Source organism: Acomys minous, assembly GCF_964271855.1.
Source record: "Acomys minous genome assembly, chromosome: 6".
Lineage (NCBI taxonomy): Eukaryota > Metazoa > Chordata > Mammalia > Rodentia > Muridae > Acomys > Acomys minous.
Genome location: NC_140487.1, coordinates 32025056 through 32052246, shown reverse-complemented (window position 1 = coordinate 32052246; position 27191 = coordinate 32025056). Strand labels below are relative to the sequence as shown.

Genomic DNA, 27191 nt, shown 5'->3' with positions numbered 1-27191 from the left:
GATGCTGCAAATGTATTGCCGTTGTTCTTGCTTGCCTATCTATTAGTGTGATAGATTAGGTTGTCTTTCTAACTCTATAGAAAGGCTCTATTACTGGAGATAGTGTACACTTTGGTCACAGGACTTGAGGAAATCAAGTTGACACTGAATAGGAAGCTTCCTCCCCATTGCTAGCTTCCATAGTACTGGAAGTCTATTGGGGGGAAGTCAGCAACAATCTTACTCAGCTATAAGCTCTTCAGATATAAACTCTTTAAACTACAATAATGACAGACAGTGCAAGATATCTATGGGTACCATAGAGGGATGAATAACTTGGAGGTAACCAATTGATCCATTTGGCTTTATGGTCCACCCTAGAGGAGAAAATTCATGCCCTGGTGCTGCAAAACTGAGCTATGGCTATGTTTCAAAGATCAGGAGCCTCATGGATAAACCTACGACTCTTATTTTGGTACAATGACAATGGACATAGTATCAAGCTTCATTCTAGATTTATATTCCTATGCTGATAGGTTAACACATATCCCAGTCATAGTCAAAGAGATTTCTTTCTAAAGTGGGTGGTGGTTAACACAAAAATTCACAATTCATCAAAGTACAGAAGATAAGTATCAGTGAACTGCTGAGCCACAAATGAAACAGCTGTTATGATTTCAACAAAATATCTTGGATGAAAGTTACACACATATGAGGCAAATCAAACAGAAAAATTTTATGAGTACATATATTATTAGTTATAACTTATAATCAGATGTTTCAGTGAAGATTGATACTTAACAATCCATTATTGGTGCGATAGATTAGGCTGTTTTTCTAATAAAAACATTGGGGAAGTGTTTGAAGTGTGTAACTATTGACAACTGTCATTTGCTTTTGTTGACTTTACTGTAATTGCTACAACCCTACTTAATTAAAATAATTACAACAAGAATATAAATTTCCTTCTTAAATGATTATGTGAAACAAATAGTTGACTTACACTAAATAATACTAAATAAACATCACTGAATTGCACACCAGCTTATAGGAATGTGCAGGTACTGTCGGGAGGACTAACAATTTCAAGAAGCAGAACTTTCAAATTTTAAGTACTCAAGACTTGTAAATTAGGTACTAATACCAATACTCTCAAATTTTTATCAGTTCTATGAATTTAAGTTCAAAGATAAATTATCTTATAGACGTAAGATTCTAGGGCCCAATTAAATACAGTGCAAAAAGAAGAGACTAATGAGTGAATTATCAGTTTGCAGAGCAAGAGAATAACAGGCTTAACAGGCAGTGGTAAGGGATATATGGTTGTTGTGTTTATTTTAAATAGAGGTCTTATAAACACATTCGCAAGTAGAAGGGGGCAAAAGTCTGCAGAGGAGAGAAATTAAAATAGCTTTGTAAAAGAGAATTGATGGCGTCAGGTTCCCAAGTGAAAAGATGGAGAGGGATCAAGAAGACTGATGAAGGAAATGAGGGTCTCTGGGGAGTACTAGCATTGACTGCGGAGATAAATTGGCATGAAATGAAGCCAGATGTTGGGGAAAAAAAAACAAATGTTATCTACCTTATACTTTTAAGTAGGTTTTGCTTTCCTGTTCAAATGCCTTGATCAAACATGGCAGAGACTATCCAGTAATCATCATCTCGACCCACATACCCCAGTCAACTCCAATGTAGTAGCTATTTTGCTCTATTTTAAGAAATCTTCAGCGCAGAAAAGTAGCAAACATATATTGTAGTAGCTCTACTTCATGCGATGAGCGGACGTGAGGCAAGAAGTAAACAAGTATAAATGTTGTTTTGAAGTACCTTACATGGCACTTTAATCCCGTACCTGCCATTAGCTGCCAATACTTTGGAGAAATGTTTATATTTAAGGTATATCAGAGATATGCACATGGCAGATGTGTTGTTTTTTTTCCAAGGTCCTTAAAGAAACCCAGAACCACTGTTTTCCCTGTTAGGAAATTGTCTTATTTATTAAATATATTAAACTTCTCAAAGTCTCAATGGAGAATGCACAGGTGAGGAAGGTTAGTTCCATAAAGAATCATCTATGTATTCCTGTATAAGTTGAGGCTTGTGACTATAAAAATCACACTTCTGAAACAAAGCTTTATTTCTGCAATCTAGAATTCTCTTCACCCAGACAGACTGTTTTTTAAAAATATATGTATGATAGGTGCCTGTCCCTTTCAACTGGATCTTTAAAAAAAAGACAAACCCTCAAACTGTATGGTGACTTTCAATGATAAACTTTTATTCTGAATATACTGTTTTTGCACAAGATTTAACACAACATTTTCTGGGATTATAAATTTTTTATAACAGTATTATACAAATTTTTACAAAATGTGTTCATCCGACTAGTTAATTTCCACAAAAGTGTCAAGAGAACATAATAAGGGGAGGGAAAATCTGTTGTTCACAAAAGCCACTTGGCCTTTTGCATGATGCACAATGAGCATTTCATGAAAGGAATCCTTAAAGCATGACACCAGTCACACAGCACAAGGAAAGGACAGCTTTGCTAGGTCACATTGGAAACTCAGGTGGCATCTACACAAGACAGTATCCCAAGAGTCTCAGTGGAATTCCCATGGTTTGTTTATATGAACTAGAAATAAGGTAGATTAAACCACTGGTAAGAGCTATCTATTTCTGCAAAATTCTGGAAGTTTTCATTACTTGATAGTTATGTTTAGTGATTTGCTCTTTACAGAAATGTACACTGAATATCAACAATATTAACATTCTGTTATGGAAAACAATGCAAGTTCCAGCTAATGATAAAATATCTGGAATTTGGGGCAAGTGGAAAACAATCACACAATCCATTGTGTCTCACTAGGTTAGACTCTGTGCCTGTAGTTTTAAATTAAGACGTAGAATTTAAGCTTTGGTGACTCCAAGACAGGCATTTAAATGAGATGTAAAGTACAAGAGAGCATCAAATAAGCAAGTAACACTTGGGTTGCAAAGGTCACTTAAAAGGGATACTGCCTATTTGAACCCCATAAGGCTAGTTTTACAGTTAATAAAAGGAATATTATATATAGGAAAACTTACAAATGGCAGCAACACTGTGTTTTCCAAGGTAAGCAATAATGCTTTAAGCGTTAGAAACATGAAAAAAGATCATACTAAAATCTTGTAGGCCCAGGACCTAAAAATCTCATCAGTCAAACTTGCTAACTATGTCATGTTAAAAACCTGTTACAAATATGAACCACGATTGGTGTTTGGCAGTAATGCTGGTTGTTCAAATGAAGAAAAGATGAAACCACTTGTGCAAAAATTCTTTCCTGCTACTCAACACCAATGCAAGACTTGTTTTGACTTTGTTTACATGACAAAGTACACTGAGCTACATAAGTATAGCAACAGTTAACTACATAAAAATAGTTTAAAAGTGTTTAAAAATGATCTTTTATATAGTTTTACTCCTGGAAATAACAGACTATACTACTTTTGTCAACAGAATTTGCAGAAAAAATGTTAAATTTAATATTGTAATTTTGATGGGATGAGTGTTACTGTCATTTAAAAAAAAAGTGTGCAAACACGTGAATATTAGTGTCTGTCATGAAAACAAGTTTTAGTCAGAGAGCATGCTTGTACCCAATTTATCATCATGTATATAGTTGTGATGGTGTGGAACTCAAATCAAATAGGGCCTTGCCAAGAGATGCCAAGTTCAATGGTGATTAATACAATGATAATGTCATGGGTGGTAATACACTCTGTAACTGACATTAGCCATGGAATACATAGTCAATACATTTTAAACATAATTTAAGGTAGGTTGTTGTTTGTCAGAAGCATTTCAATGGTTTTAATGTGCATCACTTATATATACAAACTAACAGTTCCCTTCCCAACGTGTGCATGATTCAAAACAGTCTAGCAAAAGGTAATACATTTGAAATAATTAACAAGCAACATGAATTAAATGCAGTTCCCCTACTTTTACACCACTTTCTGTTTTCTAACATGAACAGCAGTTATGAACACACTAAAAAATGACAATGCATTAGAAGTGGTGACTGATGTCATTTCTTAGGACAATAGTTGGCAGAGTGATTCCAATTGCCCCTCCTTGCTTTTGAATTAAAGCAAAATCATACCTTATAAAATGTAGGAAGGAATTAGAATATACGCAAACCTATAAACAAATCAATAAACTATACTAAAGAGTTGACTACAACTTTGATATGTGGAGCATAGTAAAGTATGCTGGAATTTGTAATAACTCTGGTTGTAAAATGATATATATGAAAATTTCCAGCATATGCACACACCAATATTGGCATGTTTAACTAAAAAGAAAAAAACTTCATTTACCATAAAAAATATATGTATACTTTCAGCTTACAGTAAAATTATTCTCCATAGACACATTCATTGTTTTTACCCTTTCTTCAAATACTGTTTATTCCTGAAAATAACTTTTAGAAGCATAAATAAAGTTTTGTTACCATATTAATCTATAATGAAATTTCTGATCTATTACACTAATGCTTTTCACCAAGGAGGCTGTATAAAAACAAATTTTATTATTCACAATCAAGTGTTCATATGCATACACATAGATTCAAGGTTTCCTATTTGTTCAGATTAATGTAAAACCCCTTCATGAAACTGTATGGAAATTTTGGTCATATGATCATACCAAAATGGAGGGACAGAAGCAGCAAGAGCAGCAATTTCTAGATTGTACATGCTACTATTGAAACGAACAAAGAGGAAACCTAGGATAAATCTTCATTGAGAACATATATGTACTTTTCAAAAAATAAATGTGTTAAATCTGATTTATGTACTTAAAATATCTGTACATAGGTTTTCAGGCAAAAGCATGAGTCTGTATAAAATCCATGAATTCTTCTTTCACCGTCTGCCTAACCCAGTCATTCAGCATTTACATTGCACAGTATATTCAGAGTAGTTTAACAACATGTTAAGGATGACTTAAGTGCATGTACACTGCAAGATTCAGATTCTTACATGACAATAATGTCACCCGGTTAACTTTTCAATGGACTATACTCTACAGTAAGAAGAAAAACAAACCAGAAATTTAAAATAGCAGCAGCATCATGCAAAATACCCTTGGCAACCCAAGTTCATTAACCACAAGGAAAACATTTCCCCTCCCCCCAACAAGCTTCTCTTAGAGCGTGTTAAATATCTGGCTAGCACTACATGACTGTACTGTGAAAAAAGGGACATTACATCACGCATTTAAGGGCTTACATATATGAGGAAATGTGGCATGAGTTCCAATTTCACCTGCAAGCACCTTTAGCTTATTTATTCCTTCCTTATTTTCAAACCAGCACTTTGTACCTTACCAAAATTCAACTGGTCAGTTGTGTTTTGTTTTTGGCAGAGAAGTCATTCTTTTGTAAGGCATTTTATTCATGGCAAATTTTTTTTGGTAGAAAATTAGCCATTAGTTTGTATTTCAACAGTTTAGACCAATGTATTTTCTCCCTCCCTCTCTCTCTCTATTCAATGGCCACTCAAAGCAGGAATTACCTTTTAACAGAAATTAAGTGAGGGCAAAATATCCTGCTCCCCACTAGGGTTTCCTTTTCTTCTTTTACTTCTTCTGCAACAGGCTGAAATCCAGGGTCAAAGTCAAGACTGCTTCTTTTCATAACACCTGCATGGGGGAGCCTTTTACGTGTAACCTCCAACCGTGCAACAGTGAACTCCTAACCTTCCCACAGAGCACAAAGAGTTTTGCTTTGATGTTAGACATAGATGATGCAGCATTCACACAAGTTTCAGTTTCCAACACCCTGACATGCAGCCAGTGGATGTTCAAGAATCTGAGCCTTAGAGCTACGCCATGGTAGAGGGCCAACTAATGTTCTGTGTAGTTTCTTCAAGGGACCCTTATTTTAATGTAACTGAGGGCTCATGTTTTGGCAGGGTCTGGAATTTCGTTGCAGATCAGGGCTTTAGAAGGTCACAATAGGTAGTGTCTGCTGCCAGATACCAGCCAAAGGAGTAGAAGCTGGAGTCCAGTGATCGACCATAAGGAAGGGTTCAACCCCGAAACACCACCACAGTCGCTGTAGTCCTCCTGTTAGGAAGGCAAACAAATAATAATAGAACCATCTTGAATGAACACATAACAAAGCAGCTCTCAGATTAACTCATATTTAACCTACTTTTGAGCTTATCTGGTAAATTGCTTTACCTGGGACAGAAGTAATTTTGACCTAGATTTCAACTGTGCACACACTGGATTATAGTGGTCACCCTGGCATCAATTTGACCAATGTTTGAAATTCCGACAATGACGAATGAAAGCTAATAATAATAATAATGAATCATTTGTTGTATATATAAATTTCTAATTAAAACTTCACTGCCATGACAAGAAGAATCCTTCACATTGATAAAAATAGGAAATAAAAGTAAAAATCCATTTCCCATATTTCTAATGTCTCAGGAGCACTTATATGCCACATGTAGCACCCCGACGTTAAGTATCATAGTAAAGTGAGAAAAAAACATATTTGAAATGGAAAGAATACATGGAAATTCTGAAAACATAGGGTTCAAATAAAGAGCTAAGCTATAAGGAGAAGCCAAGCTTATGTGCAGAGCCATGCACTGTCCCAGGGCGTGAAATTAACACACCTATGGGGGTTCTTCACAAGTGGTAGTGGCTCAATTGAAGCCTTAAGAGCCCAGACATTCTTTATTGTCCATTCCCAGGTATAGAAATACTCTGCAACATTTTCCACAGTTTAAAATTCCCCCTATTGTGGATTTCATTTAAAAAAAAAAAAGTCCTAACCACTCATTTTCATAGACATCTTTTAAGAATTCTGCGGGGCGTAGTGGTGCACACCTTTAATCCCAGCACTCTGGAGGCAAGCGGATCACTGTGAGTTCAAGGCCAGCTTGGTCTACAAAGCAAGTACAGGACAGCCAAGATAACATAGAGAAACCCTGTCTCAAACAAACAAACAAACAAACAAGCAAACAAATAAACAAAATTCATTGATCCAAGCTGGTCAGTGGTGGTGCACATGCCTTTAATCCCAACACCTGAGGAGGCAGAGGTGGGGAGGTAGGTGGATCTCTGAATTTAAGGTGAGTGTGGTCTACCCACAGAGTGAGTTCCAGGGCAGCCAAAGCTACACAGAGAAACTGTTCCTCATTTAAAAAAAAGGGGGGGGTGTGGCACAGAGAGAGAGAGAGAGAGAGAGAGAGAGAGAGAGAGAGAGAGAGAGAGAGAGAGAGAGAGAGAGAAAGAGAAGAATTATTGTTCCAAGGTCATCTTCCATGGGTTGAAATAAGTTACATAAATAAATGTAAGTGTTTCTTATAGAGTAACTTTCGAAGGTTTAAACTCTCAAATACCGGGACCTTCTGATTTACTTCCATTCCAGAGACTAACACACTACTTGCAGCTGATCTTCTTTGATTTGTGTTTGCAGAAAGCATAGCTGTTTTCTATTGAAGAAAGTGCTGAGAAATTATTATTATTATTATTATTATTATTATTATTATTATTATTATTATTATTATTATTAATTAAAGATGCCAAAGCATTGGCTTCACATGCTGCTAGAAACCAGAATCTGGTGTTTATTGCTTTTAAAGAAGTTACAATCATAGAGATACATAAGTATGAAGTACATAATGTAAACTGCCCAATTTTTATATGGATTTTTTTCTGTGTTAGTTTTTAAAAAATAATTTATTCAGATTACATCCCAATTGTTATCCCCTTACTTGTATCTTCCTGTTCCTCCCTCTCTCCCTCTTTTATCCTATTCCCCTCTCCTAGGCCCGTGACAGAAGGGGACCTCCTCCCCCACCATGTGACCACAGCCTATCAGGTCTCATCCTGGTAGCCTGCTTCCTCTTCCTCTGAGTGCCACCAGGCCTCCCCACCAAGGGGAAGTGGTCAAATAGGGGGCGCCAGAGTTCATGACAGAGGCAGTTCCTGCTTTCCCCAAACCATAGATAATGAGCTCTCCATTGCCTAGATCTGAACAGGGGTTCTAGGTTTACTGCAGGCATTGTGCTTGGGTGGTACAGCAGTTTGTGCAGCCCCCGTGGGCCCAGACACCCAGCCTTTAATATACCAAGGAAGTTGCTTAATATTCAAATTCTTCCTTTTATATATTTAGAGTTGTAAGATAATTCTTGTCTGATTAGTTAACTGGTTAGTAAATCAGTTCTTATTTCATTGGCATCTCTGGAGAATCCACTGCTGTATAATATTCCTTTGGTTAAGACTTCTCCAGTTTTTCTGGAAACTTGTTTGGAATTCTCCTACTGTCCTTGAAATCATCTCATTCCCTTCATGACTTCTAAATGGTGAGCTTTTCAAGAGTTTAGTTTTTTCTCCTCAATTTAATCTACTTTTTATTATAAATATATTAAGAAGTTATTGCCAATAACTCTCAGATTAATAGCATCGACCTAGTTTTCTTCTGACTCCTACATCACCAACTTGTCTATATTGTGGAGATTTAAAACAACTACTAAGCTTATTGAATCCTTCATGCACCCCTACACAGTACTTCTAGCATACATGAGGTCAAAGACACTGAGGCCATCTGAAAGCCCTCTCTTTCTCAAGGCAAATCGGTCAGATTGGCTTCTTAACTGTAGCTTCAAACTGTACTTCCCAAACTGTAGCTCCCAACACACTGCTCACTATCTCAGGCCCATGGCCAACACATCTCATCTGTGCTTTTGTAAGAGCTGCCTCATTCTTTCTCATCTTCTCCAACAACCAGAAGGCAACTCCTTCTCCCTCATATCTGAAGATTTCACGATGCTCTAAGTATATTCGCATCCAGTACTTAGGACCACAGACTCCTCGATCACGTGGAGCCCAGCTGCCTTTTAGCTACTTCTTCTCACATCCCCTTTCTTCCCCGACTCTGCCCTGCTAATAATGTCATTCTCTACATCTGTCTTAGAGGTTTTTTTTTCATTTGTTCTTTCCTTTCTTCTCTCTACTTTTCTCTACAGGTAGGGTAACTCCATAGGACATCAGTTACACTGGAATTTCAGATTAAAATTTGACTTCATAAATATATACAAATATCACCTTTCTCAAACATAGCACAAAGATATACATAACTCACTTAACAAAAAGTCCCCATAGTCTGGCTAATTATGAGTCATACGGAATGAAGAATCAGCATGCAAATAAAGTCTGCTTATAGATTAAAAATGCATGCTCACACAGAAGTTCTTATCGACATAAAATATGTCTTTATTGTATAGATATAAACTCTGAAAAAACTACACTCTGGCTCTACATTGTTTTTATTTTCTCTCCCATCTTTATTTACTGCATATGCGATAAAACATGTCTGCTTTACTTGGGGGACGTAGTAGGTTAGAAGTTATTACAAGTCCCTGTTATGAAAGAAAATTGTGATATACACTTTTAAAGAAATTCTAAATCACATGTGGGCAGAATTCAGAAGAAATCTGAGCATTTTATCTGGCTTGTCAAGAGAGAAATCCCATTAACACATTGAGACCACTCAACCTGATTTTTAAGAGCTTTTCACAATGGAAAAATAACACATTTATATCTTAGCTTAATATTAAAGCCAATAAAATGCTGGGTGCCAATATTGTATGTATTTATCTCCAGTTGCAACATTCTTTTGCTAGATTATTTAAGAGGGCACCATTTTTAAAAGCCTATTAATAAAAACCATGACCTGAGAAGTCTTTTTTTCCCCCTTTATGTCACTGATTAAAGGAGAACTATGTCAGCTATAGTTTCGAGTTCACAGTTGCAGTCGTGTGATTTCCTCTACGGCTCATTTTATAATGTCATGCACACAAATGTCTACCATCTCTTTTGTCAGATGTGATTAAACAAATATTCTTCCTCCCTATCTAGAACATGGGACAATTAATTGCACAAAGATTACAGTATTTAAAGAAAATTTAGACAATTTTAGGAATATTTTTCTAAAACAAAGTATTCTAAAAGGATATTGTTTTTGTTTTGTTTTTTTCCCTGAATTATAACTACACCATCTCCTTCAGATGGCATATAACAACTGGATACATCCAACAATAATTTCTCATGTTTAAATTTAGGCAAATATATATTTGAAGTTGATTCTTCAAAATGACTCTTTTAATGGAAATATAGTGCTAATACATTCATTATTTTTCTTAATTTCTAAAGAATAATTTTCTTTAACCCTAACTTCATTAATCCGTACATTGTGTGATTGTATCGTTCATGTTAGACATGACCAGTGCCAACTTGACTCAGAGCATCTATGGTCACCCCTAAGACTCTCACATATTGGACTCATTAACTTTTCTCCACGTATGAAGAAAGCGAGAGGGAGGGAGCATTCGTAGCCCTTCCTTTCCTGGAGCTTTTTGAGCAGATAACAATTCCAAGGAAGAAGAGATTGTTGGAAGGTATATCTGGTCAGATGTCGTCTACTCTCCTGTCAATAACTGCAACAATCCCACTGGCTCATCAGGCTAGGCTTGAGAGGGCTCATCCCCATGGCCTTTTATTGCCCTCTCCATGTAAAGTGAATAGAAGTAGACTCAGCGGGAAAAGTCGTACAATGTCCTAGATAGGTAGCACGTTGGGTCAAGTTTTTGTGCACAGAAAGCATAAAAATCATACACATTTAAATATATCTCTCCATATTCATTTAGGTGCTCAGTGACATACTTTTATAATTTGAGTTTGCATATAGTAAAACAATTCTCCCGATGGGCTTGCTTTACTTTTAATGACCTTCAGTGTTTTTGCTTGTCTTTCTTTTGCTCCTTACCACTTATGTCAGAAAAACAAACAAACAAACAAACACCCTGTTGAAAGCTCTGATTTGGGTGTTTGTGTTGTAGAGTGTCCTCATGGGGTGTAGCTTTGAAATTGTATACTCATATAATCTGTATGCCTTGGGGGAACTACAGGATGCCAGGCCTCTTGCATTAGATGGACAGGAAAGCCGCAATAGAAGTGCCCAGATGGCATGTGTTTCCTTGACATTGGTACATACATTTGGCTACAGCTACATGACTGTGGCAAAACACTTTGTCTTGGAAACAAGTATTGCCTGAGGACAATCAGAGCTCAGACATTTGTGTGGTGGACACTCACTTTAAGCAAAGAGATCTCGGTGTTCAAAACCTTTTTTTCTGAAAATGATACATAGATTGAAAAATAATTTCTACTTGTTGTAGAAAAGTTTGACAATAAACAAAAGATGTCAATTCAGTAGCTAGTGACAAAGTATGAGCAAACTCAGGCATTATTTTGCAATATGTTTCAGCACTAAAAGGTATAAAATTCAACAGTGTTTGTATTTCAATGTGTGTGTCATGATTTTCATAATGTTTTTGTCAACTTTATGAATAAAAATTTTAGGTCATTTTAATAACTTTTACATTGCTATTTTCTTCAATATTTGTTGTATGGAATATTTTCATTAAGCAGTGGCAGCTTACAAAACACAGTAATTATTAGTTTTATGTCTAATTCATAACCTTTAACCCATATCTAAAATTTATATTATATATATTTTTTTCTCAAATATATATATTTGAAAGAGAAAAATACATTTTACAACAAAATCTAAAAATTAATGAACTCTTATATACTTTATATGTACCATATAAGAAGTTAGTACTCTAATCTTTATACTTTGCTTATCTTTATTATTAATACAAAAGAGACAGCTAAGAAACATCTTACTACATTTAAAATGATTAACTACATACTTTTCAATGGACTGATAAAAGTGTGTATTGATTTTATAAATGCAGATAGTATTCTCAAGCAGAGAAACCAGTAAATTTTGGCATTATAATAACATTTTCCTTATAAATGTTTTCCTATAGAAACCATCATTTTAGCTGGGCACACCTGTAATCCCAGCACTTAGGGAGGCAGAGGCAGGCAGATCTCTGTGAGTTCAAGTCCAGCCTGGTCTACAAAGTGAGTTCAGGACAGCTAGGGGTGTACAAAGAAACCCTGTCTTGAAAAACCAAAGCAACCAACCAACTAACCAACCAACCAATCAAACAAACAAATAAAAAAACCCCAAGCCCCATCATTTCATTATCTCAGAACAAATGTGGCTGTTTCCTGTATTTCCCTCTGCTTTTTCCCACCCTTCCATGGGCCCCTTCTACTCTTACTGGCATCCACACATCAGTATGGGGCTTCCTAATCAATGAATCCCCAAGGACCAACCAGGGAAGAGCACAACAAACACTGCTGTAGCAATACCATGATAATGACTCTAGAGCACAAGAAATGAGACAGCATTAACAATAAATGGGATGAGGACCACAGAAGCACCCCACAACAGCTATTCAACAGCCCAACTATTGTAACTTAGAAACGTCCTCAAAGATGAAAGACTAATGGCCATTTTAACCTAGATACAAATAATAGTGCATGAAATGAGTTCAGAATTTAGGAGCATCTATACTAAAATACTACAATAAGCATACACATATTTTGGGAATAAATCCTAAGATGCTACTTAAGTTTTATTTTTCTAAAAGAAAAGAAGGAAGGAAAGGAAAAAAAAAAAGCACCAGAATGGTTGTCTCAGAAATTCTTAAACTTTGATGAGACTGAAATGGCCCACTAATTTTATGCTAGCATTTCAAAAAACTAAATCAAGGTAACCAGTTCTAATAATTGTGTACTGAGTACAAGTGCAGTATAAGTGTGGCGATTTTGCTTCAGTCTACCCGCCTGTGATGTCATTGCCTACCTGCTGTGGGGGCGTGGCCCTGCCTAGGGCTACATAAAAGAACAGACCTCCTCCTAGCGCTCTCTCTACCCTCTCTCTCTTATCCCGTTACTTTCCTCTTTCTCGCCTTCCTTCTCTTTCTCTCTGTCTCTGCCCCCCCTCTCTCTCTGGGGTACCTCTTCCCCCTTGCTTCTCCCCCATGCTCATTTAATAAACTTCTCTATGTGTAAAATCTGTTGCCTGGCATCTTATCACCTTATTTTTTAAGTCCTTACAATAATGAAGGTCTTTTCAGTTTTATCTACATTGGTTTAATGTTTATACCAACACCTTATAAGAAAATAATGATTTTAAAACCAGCATAGAAATCTGGCCCGCTGGTCGTAGCACGAGGTATAGATGCACCATTTGAAAAAGACAACTTCCAAAATAGTAGTGCTGGAATTTTAATAATCTTCTTTCAGGATTTTTAAAATCATGGACTTAAGGATGTAGGCTATGTTCTAAAATTCAAAAAGGCAAACCCAAAAGGAAAAACAAATTAGAGAAAGTAACTGACCATCCGCACCACATACCAACTGGAAGTAAGGTGAAGATAGGACCTGGCATGGCTCCTTGTGCACACCAGTTGATCCTACTAGCAATGGGTAAAGTAGGATGTACAGGGAAGGGGAAAAAAAACAACAGAAGAGATGACAGACACAGTGAAAAGCTCATGCAATTTGCTGGCAGTTTGCAGTTAAGGTGGACCTCCATCCAGTGCAGTGTCACAATGACCATTGCAATAGGCATTGCCAACGTATATTACAGCTGAAGAAACACAACACACACACGGTTAGCACCCAGCCATGGAGCAAAAGCTGCACTTTCACACACACACACTGAGGGAGCTGATGCATGCAGATCATATTGTAAATTTATCTTTGTGACTTTAATCTGTGTTTGCACAGGTGAAAGCTGATGACAGGTGTTTGATGAGTAAAGTCTCCATAATGAGTGACACTATTCTGGGGCCCCTAACCAGCTCTTTGGAGGATTGGTTTGGGCAGGTGTAGGCCTCTAGAAAACATGAAATATAGAAGGTATGGTAGAGAGAATTTCAGGGGTCCTCATAATTTTGTGTTATGAAAGTCTGATTTGGTAATTTTGAATAAAAGAACTTAGCTTAATTTTGAATCACTTTTCAAGAGAAAATGGAAATTATTCTTAAAGAGGTCTTGCTGCTATATTTACATTTTTCTATCTATCTGTCTATCTATCTATCTATCTATCTATCTATCTATCTATCTAATGTAGCATGTGAATGTGCAAAAGAGTCCAGAGTAGAGCTTCCTCTGTTTATTTCCTTGAGACAGTGACTCTCATCAAACTAGGAAATGCCAGTATCGGCAATGCATATTAGCCACTGAGTCTGGGGATCTCTATGTTGAAATTTCAGGAACTGGCAGCCATATCTATCTTTTTTATGTAGGTGAGGACAATTTAAATTCAGCTCCTCTGATATAAGCCCCTGATCTACCTCCTTGACTCCTAATTGTGTTTTCAAAACAATGTCTAGTTTTTCAAATTCACTTATTTGCATAATATATTCCTGTGAAAATATGTTGCTATTTCTGAAGCTGATATTGATGTATTTTAGGTAAAAATGTATATTAATGTTCTGATAGGAAATTGGGTAATATTGCATAGGAAGTAGTAAAAGTAAATGGAAACAGTGATCTTTCTACTATAATCATTTTGTGAATAAAGTTGCTTAATTTTAAAGAAAAGACATTGCACATACACATATTTATAAACACACACATTCACTGTAGCTGAATATATGTGTATTAACTGAGTATAACACAGAAGTCAAGGTAGTATGAAATAGAGCTAAGGTTTAGAAAAAGTAATCATTAAACAATGTACAGTAGGTACGAGTTGGGAGATTTTGTGAATATAACCCTCTATTTTATCTAAGATAAAAAAGAAATTAATACAATTGAGGAATGTAATATAAATTAACAAGTACCTTTAATATAAATATAAGGATCTGGGTTGGTTTCCCAGTACTCAGGCAGTGGCTCACACCTAACTGTAACTCTAGTCCTAGGGGCTCTGGTGCCCTCTTCTGGCCTTCATGGGCATGGAGGACAAATGTGGTGCACTGATTACATACACAGACAAAATATTCATGCACATAAAGTAACTAAATTTTCATAAAAAGAAAAAATGATATAGGAGAAAGTATAACAAAATAATTGGATGATTACTTAAAACAGCTTTTTAACTGGAATGATGACTAAACACATACTAATTATAATAAAATTATAATTTTATTTTGAAATAAGAAATAAGGAAGGCAACATATTTCCTATGGTTAACACTTCCCACAGGTTATTTTTCATTATTATGTATTTAATGTAATTATATAGGCTATTAAAAAGTTTATTAGAGTTGTGTTTGAAAGAACCATCGTGGGAAAAACAGAAGAAGCAAATTCTGACTTTATGCTAACCATGAAATCACTAGGAGAACATCATGTTAATGAGCTACACTACAGTAAGGACACAATGTCTGAGTTAAAAATGAAGATAGATCTCCTAGGCTCCTCTTGGAGAGTGACTATTAACTTGTAATATTTTAATGCATTAAAAAAAAACCCTTACCCGGACATTGTTATCAAAGCAGACATCAGGCCCCTTTCGGTATCTGGGTTGCTTAACCATGTCGCAAGGATCCGGACCATCAGCTAAAGAGGCTTGTCAAGGAACAGAACGTAACTTCTTCACCACATGGTTAAAAAGTGGAATGATATATATCTATTTCTGAAATCAATCAAAACCAACCTATGCCACTGCTCGCTCTCAGCCAACAGAAGCAATTCAAGTACATGGGACTGTGAAGAACTTAATGCTCAAATTAACTTTTCTCATCAATCCTGACTAATGTGGTGAAGCCAAAATCCTTTGTACAGCAATATTTTTCTCTATATGAGAAGAAACAAGGATGACAAACTTTAGTGTTCATTGCTTCAAGATGATCTGTCCCAAATAGCTTTAGTATCAAAGGATACAAGTCTGTTCTGCTTGCATGAGCAGCCGCGTGTCACAGGGACAGGTTCCTTTGCTTTCCACTATTATGAACACTAAGTTGGTGTTCATAAGTTTTTCTATATGATAGATTCTGCAAAATACACATTAGAAAAGCTCATAAAGTGAAGACTGTCATTTGAAAAACAGAAGGGAAATCATTTCAAGATCCTTACCTAATGAAAAGAAAGATAAAACAATGTATTAAAAAATGAAGAATCACCACTCAGGAAAAATAAACACACACACACACACACACACACACACACACACACACACACACACACACACACTGAAATGTGTGTGACTTGAAGATCACCATGTTTTTACTTAACACAAACATATTACCTCTCTCAAAATTATTTTAAAAATCATCACCCAAACCATCATTGATTGAAATTTTAAAAATTGTTAGTCCTAGTTACAAAATATGTACTATTTAGTTACTGTCCAAATTCCCAAAAATGTCTGATTTTAAATGTTCAGGAAGTGGTGACATTTACAATTGCCAATATACCAACAGTTCTTTATTTTATAGATAGGCAAAGTAGGGAAAAAAAGTGACAAAGCATATTATCAAACTAATGTCAGAATGGAGTGCAGTTTTTCTGTAAGAGGACAAATGTTTTCTGTTGTATCCAATATGGTAAGCAGAGTTCTTGCAATGTGACACAAAACTTTAATTATTGCATTGGACATTAATTATAATGTAAATAGGTGCTCATCATTGGAAACTTACATAGCAAATCTTAGACATAGAAACAGGCTTTAGGTGCCATGTTCAGTGTTAATTTCTTTGTTTCCTTTTGTAACCAATATAAAGATTTATAAAATTTATAGAAATGTATAAAAATAAAATTATATGACAAAGATCTAATTTCTTGATGCTTTTAAGAGAAATGGAGTTTTCTTAGCGTTTCTCTTTGAACTGGGAAAACACCATAGGATAACTTGAGTTAAATTGGGATTTTGAGTGATTTTAGAACCCTCCCAGTTCCTCAAACACACAATGCTTTTAGGGGACCACAGTGGGGGCCAAGGTCAGTGTGTTGTGAGGGTGCTCCAGAGGCAGAGCCACCATGCTGTGGTGATAGTTTCTGAACTTGAAAGCCCAGTACACTCATTTTTAAATAAAGTAAGCTTTAGCTCCAGTTCATTTTTGACTTCTCCTGTTACTTTCCTCTTCATAGTTTCTACCTAGTTTAGAAAACGCAGTTTAGAAAAGCAAGTCACTGACTATGCCTATTGATTAAGTCATCAGAGTTAAAAACCAAACCAAACCAAACCAAACCAAAACTAGTTCTTGTAATCGATGTAGACTAACTTTCAATACCCAGCAAGAGTCTCAGGGCTTTCACAATCTCAGGTTGTCTTAAATCCTTCCAGTCCCTTTCTCTATTAGCATCTTTCTGGAATAACTTGCCCTCCTTCTCTAAAAACTTTCTTCGTATTTTGTAAACTGTGGCTCAGGGACCCCATAGCCTAGATTAGCAGTTTTCTCAGACTTTTAAAGTACCTCATCTTGCATTTTTCTGCTATTCCATTACAGCCAACTGCATTTTCTCTGTCTCCCCAAACATTTTAAAGCTGGTTTATGAATACAAACATTAACCATGATCTTAAGAGATATTTTCCTCAGAGCTTTCAACTTCAATTCCAATGTAATATTCAATTCTTCATGTCAGAGAAGGGTAGAAGTGTACAAAGACCCTACTAATGTTTTATAAGCCTTAATTACTACATATGTAAAAGTCATATTTGATTGGAATTATCATTATAATTTAACTTTTTCACAAGTTTTTAATATTGATCTTGTTTATAAAAATTCATGGAAATGTCTCCATTCTACCTAGAATCAGAAGCAATTCTATCATGTAACTGTAGCTAAAACAATTACAAGCGATCAGAACTTATGACACCCATTTAAAAAAAACCCAAGTGTTCCTGACATTTGTAGCTTAAAACAACTATTCTTTTCTGCCTCTAATGAGAACAGCCCTATATCCTGTGTGATTGACAGGCCCAGGTGCTGTACTTAGAAACAAGGACTACATCACACCAAGGAAGAGAGTACCTGGAACAATTTCCGCAGTCCAGTACGCCACTGAATGTTTTACTGTCATTCTCGAAGAAGTACTGGGTTTGTTCCGTGATGCAGCTCTGCTTTGACAGGGAGGCTGTGAAGTCCTCCTCCTCCATCTCAACTGTGGGAGTCAAAACAAAATCATCAGCACCAGGAGACACCAAGCTTCTTGGAATCATGCTCCAAGGGGCAAAGTCAGTACACAAAGATGCTACTTTATAGTAGGTCAGTTTACTGGTGAGTAATGGCCTGACAGTCACTACAAGGGCCCTGTAAAGTTCCTAAAGAGGAAATTAATATTTAAGCTACAATATGCTGGCTAATGTGAACTATAAACCATTGGAAAATAAGTTTCAGTATACCAAAAGTGCCAGTTTGATGACCTTTCTCTTGAACACACACACACACACACACACACACACACACACACACACACACAATCTGTTTCTATGACTTTATTAGCCTGACTTGACACCAAAAGAAAGACAGCCTTCTGTGACAATAGCCACATCTGCTGACATACCTGCCTCAAGGAGCCGTGGGAATGTCAAGCTCAAGAGCAGCTGCTGGAGAATAGACCTGAATTTTTAAGATGAATACGTGAGGAATATCTAGAAATTGTCCTTTACAATACTTTACACAAAAATTCGGAGCAGTTTTGCATGCGCAAACAGATGAACACTTAATTTCATTGTTTTCGGAACAATGCAGATTAACAGAAACCTTAAGACTGTTTATTTATTGTATTTCTTGAATTACAAAAATGTACAACTTTGATTCTGATCAGCAAAAGATTCACGAGGTCAAAAGTGTTTGGGACCAAATGAGGGAAATACATGAGAGGAGGAGCCTAATAAGCAGCAGTGTTAACTGCATGGGGAAGAATGTCTGTCTGTATTTGGTGCATGAACTTTTAAATCCTGAATTTTCTTTTTACTTCAGTTATTAAACTCCACAGTGCAATGAAGACAAACAAAGAAAAATCATCACTTGAACTTTAGGCTTGAGCTTAATCTGTAATGTGGCATATAAAAAATATAGAGAAATACAATGCATTCTAGTTTTATAATAAATGGTAACTGAACCAAATTTTAGAATATTCTGGAGCTGAATATTTACTTAATTTACTTAAGGGGTGATAATAGAAATTTTTGGCCAGAAAGGGACAAAGGCTAGTATTTCAAGATTATTATAAAGAATAACTACTTATATTAACATACAAATATCACTGTATTATACAGTAATATTTTTCAAAAAATAGTATTTTTGAAATTTTTAAAGAAAAAATGATATAAACTTGATAAACCATAATACTCAATGATAATATAGAATAATAATCATGGTATAAGGCCGACCTTATAGTTTAGTAAGTATAGTTTAGTAGCACAAGGTACAAATCAGAAATATAGAACAAACAGGAAACAAATAATGGGAGAAGAAAGAAGAGAAGGGATCCGATACACAAGAAGAGGTTGAGTGAGCTGGGTGATCAGAATGCAACTTCCACACTCTCACAATATCTCAACAGTTTAAATGTTTGAAGTTCATAGGCTGAAAAGGATGGCGAATGTATGGGGTGTAGAGAGCCATCCAAAGGAAGAACGTAAGTCATTTCAATATAAAGTTTCTGACACTATGCCAAAATTGTATTAGTGGTAAAAAGTACAGAGTTCAGTTACCTTGTCTTGAATTGGTTCAATATGGATAACTTATTTGGATACTAAAAAAACCCTCATATACTCTTAGAATTTAACATTTAATGGTAATATTAAAAACAGAGTTCTAACTAGATCAGAGACTAATCCGGTCAAAAGCCTTTGCCCAGGGAAGATATAAGGCCCAGGGAAATTTTCTTATTGTGGTGTGGCCAAATTAACATGATGGAAAACAGTTGTAGCCATCTGTGTTGATATCCAAAGACAACTGCTGTTCATAGCCCTAATCAGAGAAGCTCCTCTCTACAATGAATTGCAGTGGTTGCTAAGTCTCAGCTACTCTGGGTGCTGCCCACTGAATTTAGGGAACCCTACGGAAGAAGGGCTAAAAGAATCTAACAGCTGGGAATCAGAAAGAAGTTCTAGAGTGTGTTGTCTCTTTGGCCTGGTATAACCATGAAAAGCATGAACTCACAGCTGCTGTGGTGCTTACAGGGCCTGCAAAAGACTGGACCAATTGGAAGCTCGACAGAGCTAGGGGAGGGATCTTGGGCCCCACCCCTCCGTGCTAAACTGTTGGTTACTGATGGATTATGGGAGAAAGGGTGGTGGTGTTATCTACAGATGGGTACCAATTGGTGAGTGCACCAGGCTCTACTAGACAGTTCCCTACACATAATCCCTCCATGGCCTTGGTGAAGTCAGCAGATCACAAACAAAAGTATGATAAGATGGCTAAGTGATTTTTTAGGAAGGAGGGTAGGAGGGAAACAAAAGAGAGTGGAATCAAAGGCATCATGTACGTATAAGAAATCACCAAAAAGAAATGTAACTCCAAATAAATCCCCGAAGAGGTGAAGTTTTCTTGAACTTGTCAGTATTTTCATAGAAAAGGTTGAAAAGTATGTTTTATGTGATCATTTAGAAATAATTAAATTTCTAATACATTCACAGGAAAGGAAGGAATAATAGCCATAACACAGCTCACTTATCACAAAATCCATATTTTAGTGATATTATTCTTTCATTTATAATCAAACAAAAATCTTGACTTACCAAGCAGCAGCTGTGGCCCACCAGCCAATCTGTAGTATGTCTGCAATTGACGGCTGTGAAATATAAAATATATATCAAGAATTCATTATATTGGTCTACACTGGCATAGGAGCAACTAGCTCAACCACAGGCTTTACTGACCACATATGCTGAGCGATGTCCTGCCCCCTGCTTCGGTGCAGCTCCTGGATCACAAACTGACTGATAATCATACGACTTATTGAATGCATAAAGTGTTATATTAACCAGGTGCCTCATCAAGCTAGGATCAATCTCTCCAAAGAAACGTCCAATCTGGGAAAGAAAGAGACATTCCGCAGTTTCAATGTTAAAATATCAATATTTGAACTAATGTACTGGAAAATACTATATAAGAAATGGATATAGAAAACCAGTTTGTAGATTTAGGTAAATGAGACCCACCCTAAAATTCGGAAGAATCAAGATTAACTTAGGCTTTCTCATTATGCCTCATTATGCCTCATCGGCTCTACTGGGGTATGAGAACTGTGGGAGGATTGGCCAACCCACTGCTATGTGCAGTGAGGTCACAATTAGACATCCCCTGGTGAGGAGAATGGGGTTAGAAGCAGGAAATGAAGGAATTAGAGTGGCAGTCCCTTGGATAAGAATGCCAAAAGAGAACCATAGTTCACAACGTTTAACTGCATACCCAAAGTCAACAAAGGGCAAATTTTGGTTCTCTTACCACATAAGGGAAGGTATATGAGATGACAGATACTTGACATGGCTTGACTTACAGTAATAACCGTGTATAAAAACATCTCACACCTAAATGCTTACAGTGGTAGATAGCACTAAAAAAGGGCAAATATCTCCAGGAGAAATTAGGAGTAATCTACATGAGGGTGGGTTAGGACTAAAAAACCACCCAGTGGACTGTGCCATGAACTGGGAACCTCAGAGGAGGCGGCAATCATCAACTACTAGTGTTAGCAGATAAACTGTCATTAATCAGAAGAAAGAATAGTTCTGGGAGCTCTTTGTATATACAGAAAGCCTAGAGATATAGGTTCAGAACTAATGGCCAACTTGCAAATTTTGGTCTAGAAATTGAATCTGGCAATATGACAACTCAAGACATTATCAACTGACTGGATTTAGGATTTAGCAATTTTCTGAGTTGTTGAAAGAACAAAGGCAAGTTCACTTCATTTTAAAATCCTCAACTACATGCTTTAATGGTGACTGCTGTTCTCTAAAGGTAATTACCAAAAGGGAGCTAGAACAGTCTCCACAGTTGAGTGGAGAGTGGGATATGACTTTCTCACATACTCTGGTGCCTCACCTTTGACCATGTCCCCTGGAGGGGGAGACCTGGTGGCACTCAGAGGAAGGACAGCAGGTTACCAAGAAGAGACTTGATACCCTATGAACATATACAGGGGGAGGTAATCCCCCTCAGGAACAGTCATAGGGGAGGGGAATAAGGGGAAAATGGGAGGGAGGGAAGAAGGGGAGGATACAAGGGATGGGATAACCATTGAGATGTAACAAGAATAAATTAATAAAAAAAATTAAAAAAAATATAAAATCCTCAACTACATGCTTTAATGGTGACTGCTATTCTCTAAAGGTAATTACCAAAAGGGAGCTAGATTTCCTATTTAGAGAGCATTGGTTTACACTATATTAATCTTTTGAAGTTTTTCTGTGACAAAAATTAAACAACTTATTATTTAAAAAAAAAAACCTGAAAGGGTTTTTACAATTTTAATCATAGAAAAGCTCTTTGGAAGGTGAACTCCATACCTGATTAGTATAATCATCATGATTTGCCATCAAGAGAAATCCACCATCATCTAGAATCACACAATCCATTACCTATGGGAAGAAAGCAACAGATGCTCAGCAAGGTCAGCATGCTGCTCCATGACCTCTCCAGAGAACACAGGTCATCTCAGAGTGGATCTTCAGCCAGTAGTTAATTTCCCCCGTCACTTTAAGCATTGTGAAAATTCACAGACAGGACAAAAGTGAGGGCAGATTGCACTTCAAACCAATACAAGGATTTGCTTCAAACTTCCTGAAGTACAGACAAAGGTGAAGATGTGCAAAAGGCTCCACCTTCACCAATGCTGAGCAGAGTATGGTCCACTTGGACGTGACTCTTCTCCTTCCCTTAGGATATACATATTTTCTGAAGAGGCATTTAAAGTATCATATTAATCAGTTTTCTAGAGAATTTATTAGCATTAGATTTAAAGAGTTTTCTGGATCTTTTAAATCACTGACATGATTGTTATTCACCAAGCAAGAGAAATGAAAACAAGATAGTCAAATTTATTTTAAAGAGTTTTCTTACATCACTGTTTCTTCTGCAGTCACAAACTGGACCAGCACACTGAACAGAAGAAAGAAAGAAAGAAAGAAAGAAAGAAAGAAAGAAAGAAAGAAAGAAAGAAAGAAAGAGAAAGAAAGAAAAAGAAAGAAAGATTAAAATCATCTTAACCCATTTGAATTTAATAACTAACTTCTTATAATATGACAACCTGGAATTTTTAATTAATTAAATGAATGTATACAATCACAGTTTATAAGAATAAGATACTAGTTTCATTTTAAGGACCCAGAGGGTCCTGGAACCCTACAACAAGACCATCAAGGCTGGAGGATATAGACCCAGGGGTCCTGTACAAACTACTGTACCAACCAAGGACAATGCATGCAGTAAACCTAGACCTCCCATTTAGATCTAGCCAAAGGACAGTGCATTCTCCACAGTTGTGTGGAGAGCAGGGAGTGACTCTGACATGAACTCTGGTGGCCCCTATTTGACCACTTCCCCTTGGTGAGGAGGCCTGGTGGCACTCAGAGGAAGGGGAAGCAGACTACTCAGATGAGACCTAATTGGATGTGATCATATGGTTGGGGAGGAGGTCCCCTTCTGTCACAGGCCTAGGGGAGGAGAAAAGGGTGAAAGAGGGAGGGAAGGGGAATGGTAAGATACAAGTGAAGGGATAACAATCTGGATGTAATCTGAATAAATTATTTAAATAAAAAAACCAAGAAAGTATCAATTAAGATGTATCTGTAGGAGCATTTCAAGTTGACAGCCTGAAACAGTTTTCATTTCATTGCTTAGGGAAAAAGCAAATATTTGAAAACAGGAATTCTATTTCCATCTAAGTGTGGCAGCAGTGGAAATTTACTTTGCCACTACATAAGGATTGTATTTACTTATGTGAACTTTGAGACTGTTAATCACAGTTTAATAATTTTGAAAAAAAAATCTTACCGGATTCCTGACTGAAGTTTTGGTAAAATTTTCTATCCAGGAATTTACATCAATTTTAATTCCAACAACTGAAAAAATAATGTAATTAATGAATTTATAAGTGACATAATAGCATCTTTGCAATGTAACAGCTTAGACAATTTATAAACTAGTCAATAAAGTTGGCGTTCAGTATAAAGTGTTTTACAGAGATATGCTTTTCAGAGTCATTAAGAAAAAGTGCTTTTAGTCTTTAATCCATAAAGCAGAGGTTGTCAACCTGCGGTTCTCAACGTGTTTGGCAAACCTCTATCTCCAAAAATATTTACATTACAATTCATAACAATAGCAAGGTTACAGTTATGAAGTAGCAACGAAAAAATTTATGGTTGGGGGTCACCACAACATAAGGAGATGTACTAAAAGGTTGTAGCCTTAGGAAGGTTGAGGATTACTGCCATAAATTGTATTTTACATTACAAGAAAAGCACCAGCTGGCTGTCCAATTAATTAATAATATTGCCTAAAAATGTGTGTTGATCTTAAAGATATGAAACAATTGAGCAGTATATATAAAAGGCTTCTCTAATCCGACCAGTTCAAGCATTAGACTTGTAAGAAACACTTCCTTAAGGAGTGGATACATAACCATCATAGATATTGGGAGGGGTGGGAAATAGTGAGCAGCTGAGAGAATAAGTGATAAGTGGCCCTTAAATTAGCAATTGTGTGAAAGGTGAATGAGCTAGTAAATAACGGGGTGAATTCCAGTAGTTGAACCATTGATGGGGTAACATTGTTCTGAGCAGCAAACAGCTCCCTCTCCTCCATCTGGTCTCTCTAAATATAACTGCAAACAATACTGCGTCATATGATGAAAATCTGCACTGGGCGAGATTTTATTTTATTGTATTCATTCACTACAGCTCACTTCCAATTCTCATTTGTACTGTTCAGTGTTTTTGTTGGCTTGGTTGATTTAATTCTTTTTCCAAATAGTTGAACAGTTTTAGATAGACCCAGCCCTAATTCTTTTCAGCAGCTAAATAGTAGTCTAGTATACAGATATGTCAACATAATTTCATGTTTAAATGATTAGGAATATGTACAGCATTGGCAAAAAATCTTTCATGTATTTGAAAATTGGACAGACTGACAGAATAGCATTGCTAGATCAGTCCCAGATTTAAAATTTTTGATTTCCCAACAAATGTTTCTGGTTTATGATGAACTGTAACGTCTTCTTTAACCTTGGACACATGCACACAGGATGTAGGTGCTCACCTGCGGGCTTAAGAAGTTTTCCTTGGATATACAGTTCTACAGCTTTGCTCACCATAATGCCAGCCTCGTATGCACCAGGTCCACTTTCTAGAAGAAAAGCAAACAGGTGAGTCATTATCCTGAGCCTTGGAATGGGGTGTCCTGCTTATAAAGAGCTTTCAGCTCGCCCTTTTCTTCCTGAATATACCACGAAAATTTGAATAGTCACGAGTTGGCTTCTATTTATTTATTTACTGGCATGAATTACTTGACTTGATTTTATCTACTTCTATAATATAATGGATGCATGCCCATTTACAGTCGTGTAATATTTTTAAAACATGGGGCAGGGTGTTGGAGGGAACAGGCTTCGCCTTGTATGAGATGCATGTCTGTGGACATCAGGTTGAAACTTTAAACTTTTCAGCATCCTCATTTTCAAAATAAGAGTAATAAAATAACTATGCATACAGATGGTGAAGGGTTGAACCAAAATATTTTTTGGGGGGTGGACTGGGGGGGGGAGAACCATATAAATTATTTAAAAGATGGGCTATTAATTTTTATAGATAGCAAATTATACAATTAACACAGATAAGATGCAATCCATCACTATACACCAAGTGACTACACTCATTAGCCATGTTTGAGTGTAGTAGTTGAAATACATGGGATTAGTGCCATATGTTTCCACTTACTGTGCATGCCTCCTAGACATGCTAGCTCTGCACTGCTGGACGACTTCTTGCTGTATGTGCATTCTAATTCTTTAGCTAAATGCATTCCCCCCACCCCATTCTCTTGTACATACTAGATAGTTAATAATGACTATCCTAGGCATTTAACAAAATGCAATTACTTGAAGAAAGAGGGATTAGGAAAAACAATTTAAGACTTAAAAGGAGCTGGGAAAGCTGAGTTCCGAAGAAGAAGACTCACTGTTAAAGTAGGGCGCAGTGAACACGTAGTTGTCGTTATCCAGGCTGCGCTTGTAGAAGCTGTCCTCATACGTCTCTGGGTTTTCCTGCCAGTTTTCTCCAGCCCTAGGGAGGAAACGGTCCTCGTCATTTATATTCCTTAAGGTTCGCGATAACCCGAGTTCCTTTGTGGTCTGCGTCTCTACAGGCGTTTCTACTATTGAGGCACGTCTAAGGAAGTCAGGTAAGGATAGTGTAACTGATGCCCAGTACTGAGCAATATATCAGTGTAACAAGAATAAGACAAAGCTGACTCCCAGTAAAGAAACTATGGATAAGCAGTTAATTGATATTAATATGCCTTGGGCTCTATTCAGCCCACTGCAGGAACTGCTCTGGAGATAACGAGAGGTATGACGCACGAAGGAACAGTGCAAGCAAGGATGCACTACATGCGTGCTGCTGTAGATCACTATGACGCTCACGTAACCGGTTGGACTGTGTCTGCAAAGAGGAGCATCTCTTTCAACCTCCCTTAAATTTTGTAATGGATATGTACAAAGATGCCACTGAAACATCCTATAATAATATTTTTCAGGGAAATGGGATATTTTTATTAATACAAACACTTCAAATAATACTGAAACTTAATATGTTAACAATGATCAGTTTTCCTGAAGAATAGCTTCCTTACATGGCAACATCCAGACCCTTGGCACAGGCTGTCACATGAATTTATTTTTACAGATGTTATTTGAACTTACTCTTTGGGATAAACTCTTGTAATCCCTCCATCAGTTACCACAAAGCGTGCTTTCACTCCTTTGCTGAAAATAGAAGATAAAAGGAGGACATTTGAAGGAAAAAAACCTTTAAGATGCTAAGCTAGGTGTTTAGAATAGAAATGAAATAAAGGAAACATAGTTACACCTACCAACACACACAAAATGGTAGGTCAATAGTGTGTGAAATTAAGCTCTCAATATTAATATATATCAGAGTCATCTTAGAAGAAAGGGTAGAGTTGTCCTTTGAAGACTGACTAGTAGTCAGTGTGGAATACAGAGGACATCACTGAATCGAGAAAAAAAATATAAAGAAAAGCTAGTAAAGGTGCCTGGTGTTTGTTTTTAAGAAAGGCAAACTAGAAGGGGGAGAATTT

The 27191-nt window shown here is 36.6% G+C and overlaps 1 protein-coding gene across 6 annotated transcripts in view; it reads right to left on the bottom strand.

Moving 5' to 3' along the window:
• Positions 1–2236: 2236 nt before the first annotated feature.
• CACNA2D1 (calcium voltage-gated channel auxiliary subunit alpha2delta 1) overlaps positions 2237–27191 on the bottom strand; it is a 423580-nt gene continuing 398625 nt past the window's right edge. For all 6 annotated transcript variants that reach the window (XM_084784398.1, XM_084784399.1, XM_084784400.1 and 3 more), the window contains 13 exons: positions 26794–26856; positions 26052–26155; positions 25134–25220; positions 23871–23938; positions 22938–22976; positions 22385–22456; positions 20753–20905; positions 20612–20664; positions 18424–18479; positions 17892–18021; positions 15802–15911; positions 15395–15477; positions 2237–6091 (listed from right to left, as the gene is read on the bottom strand). In XM_084784398.1, the coding sequence (XP_084640524.1) occupies positions 5975–6091; positions 15395–15477; positions 15802–15911; positions 17892–18021; positions 18424–18479; positions 20612–20664; positions 20753–20905; positions 22385–22456; positions 22938–22976; positions 23871–23938; positions 25134–25220; positions 26052–26155; positions 26794–26856 (1135 nt within the window). In that variant the 3' untranslated portion in view covers positions 2237–5974. The remainder of the gene's footprint in view (positions 6092–15394; positions 15478–15801; positions 15912–17891; positions 18022–18423; positions 18480–20611; positions 20665–20752; positions 20906–22384; positions 22457–22937; positions 22977–23870; positions 23939–25133; positions 25221–26051; positions 26156–26793; positions 26857–27191) is intronic.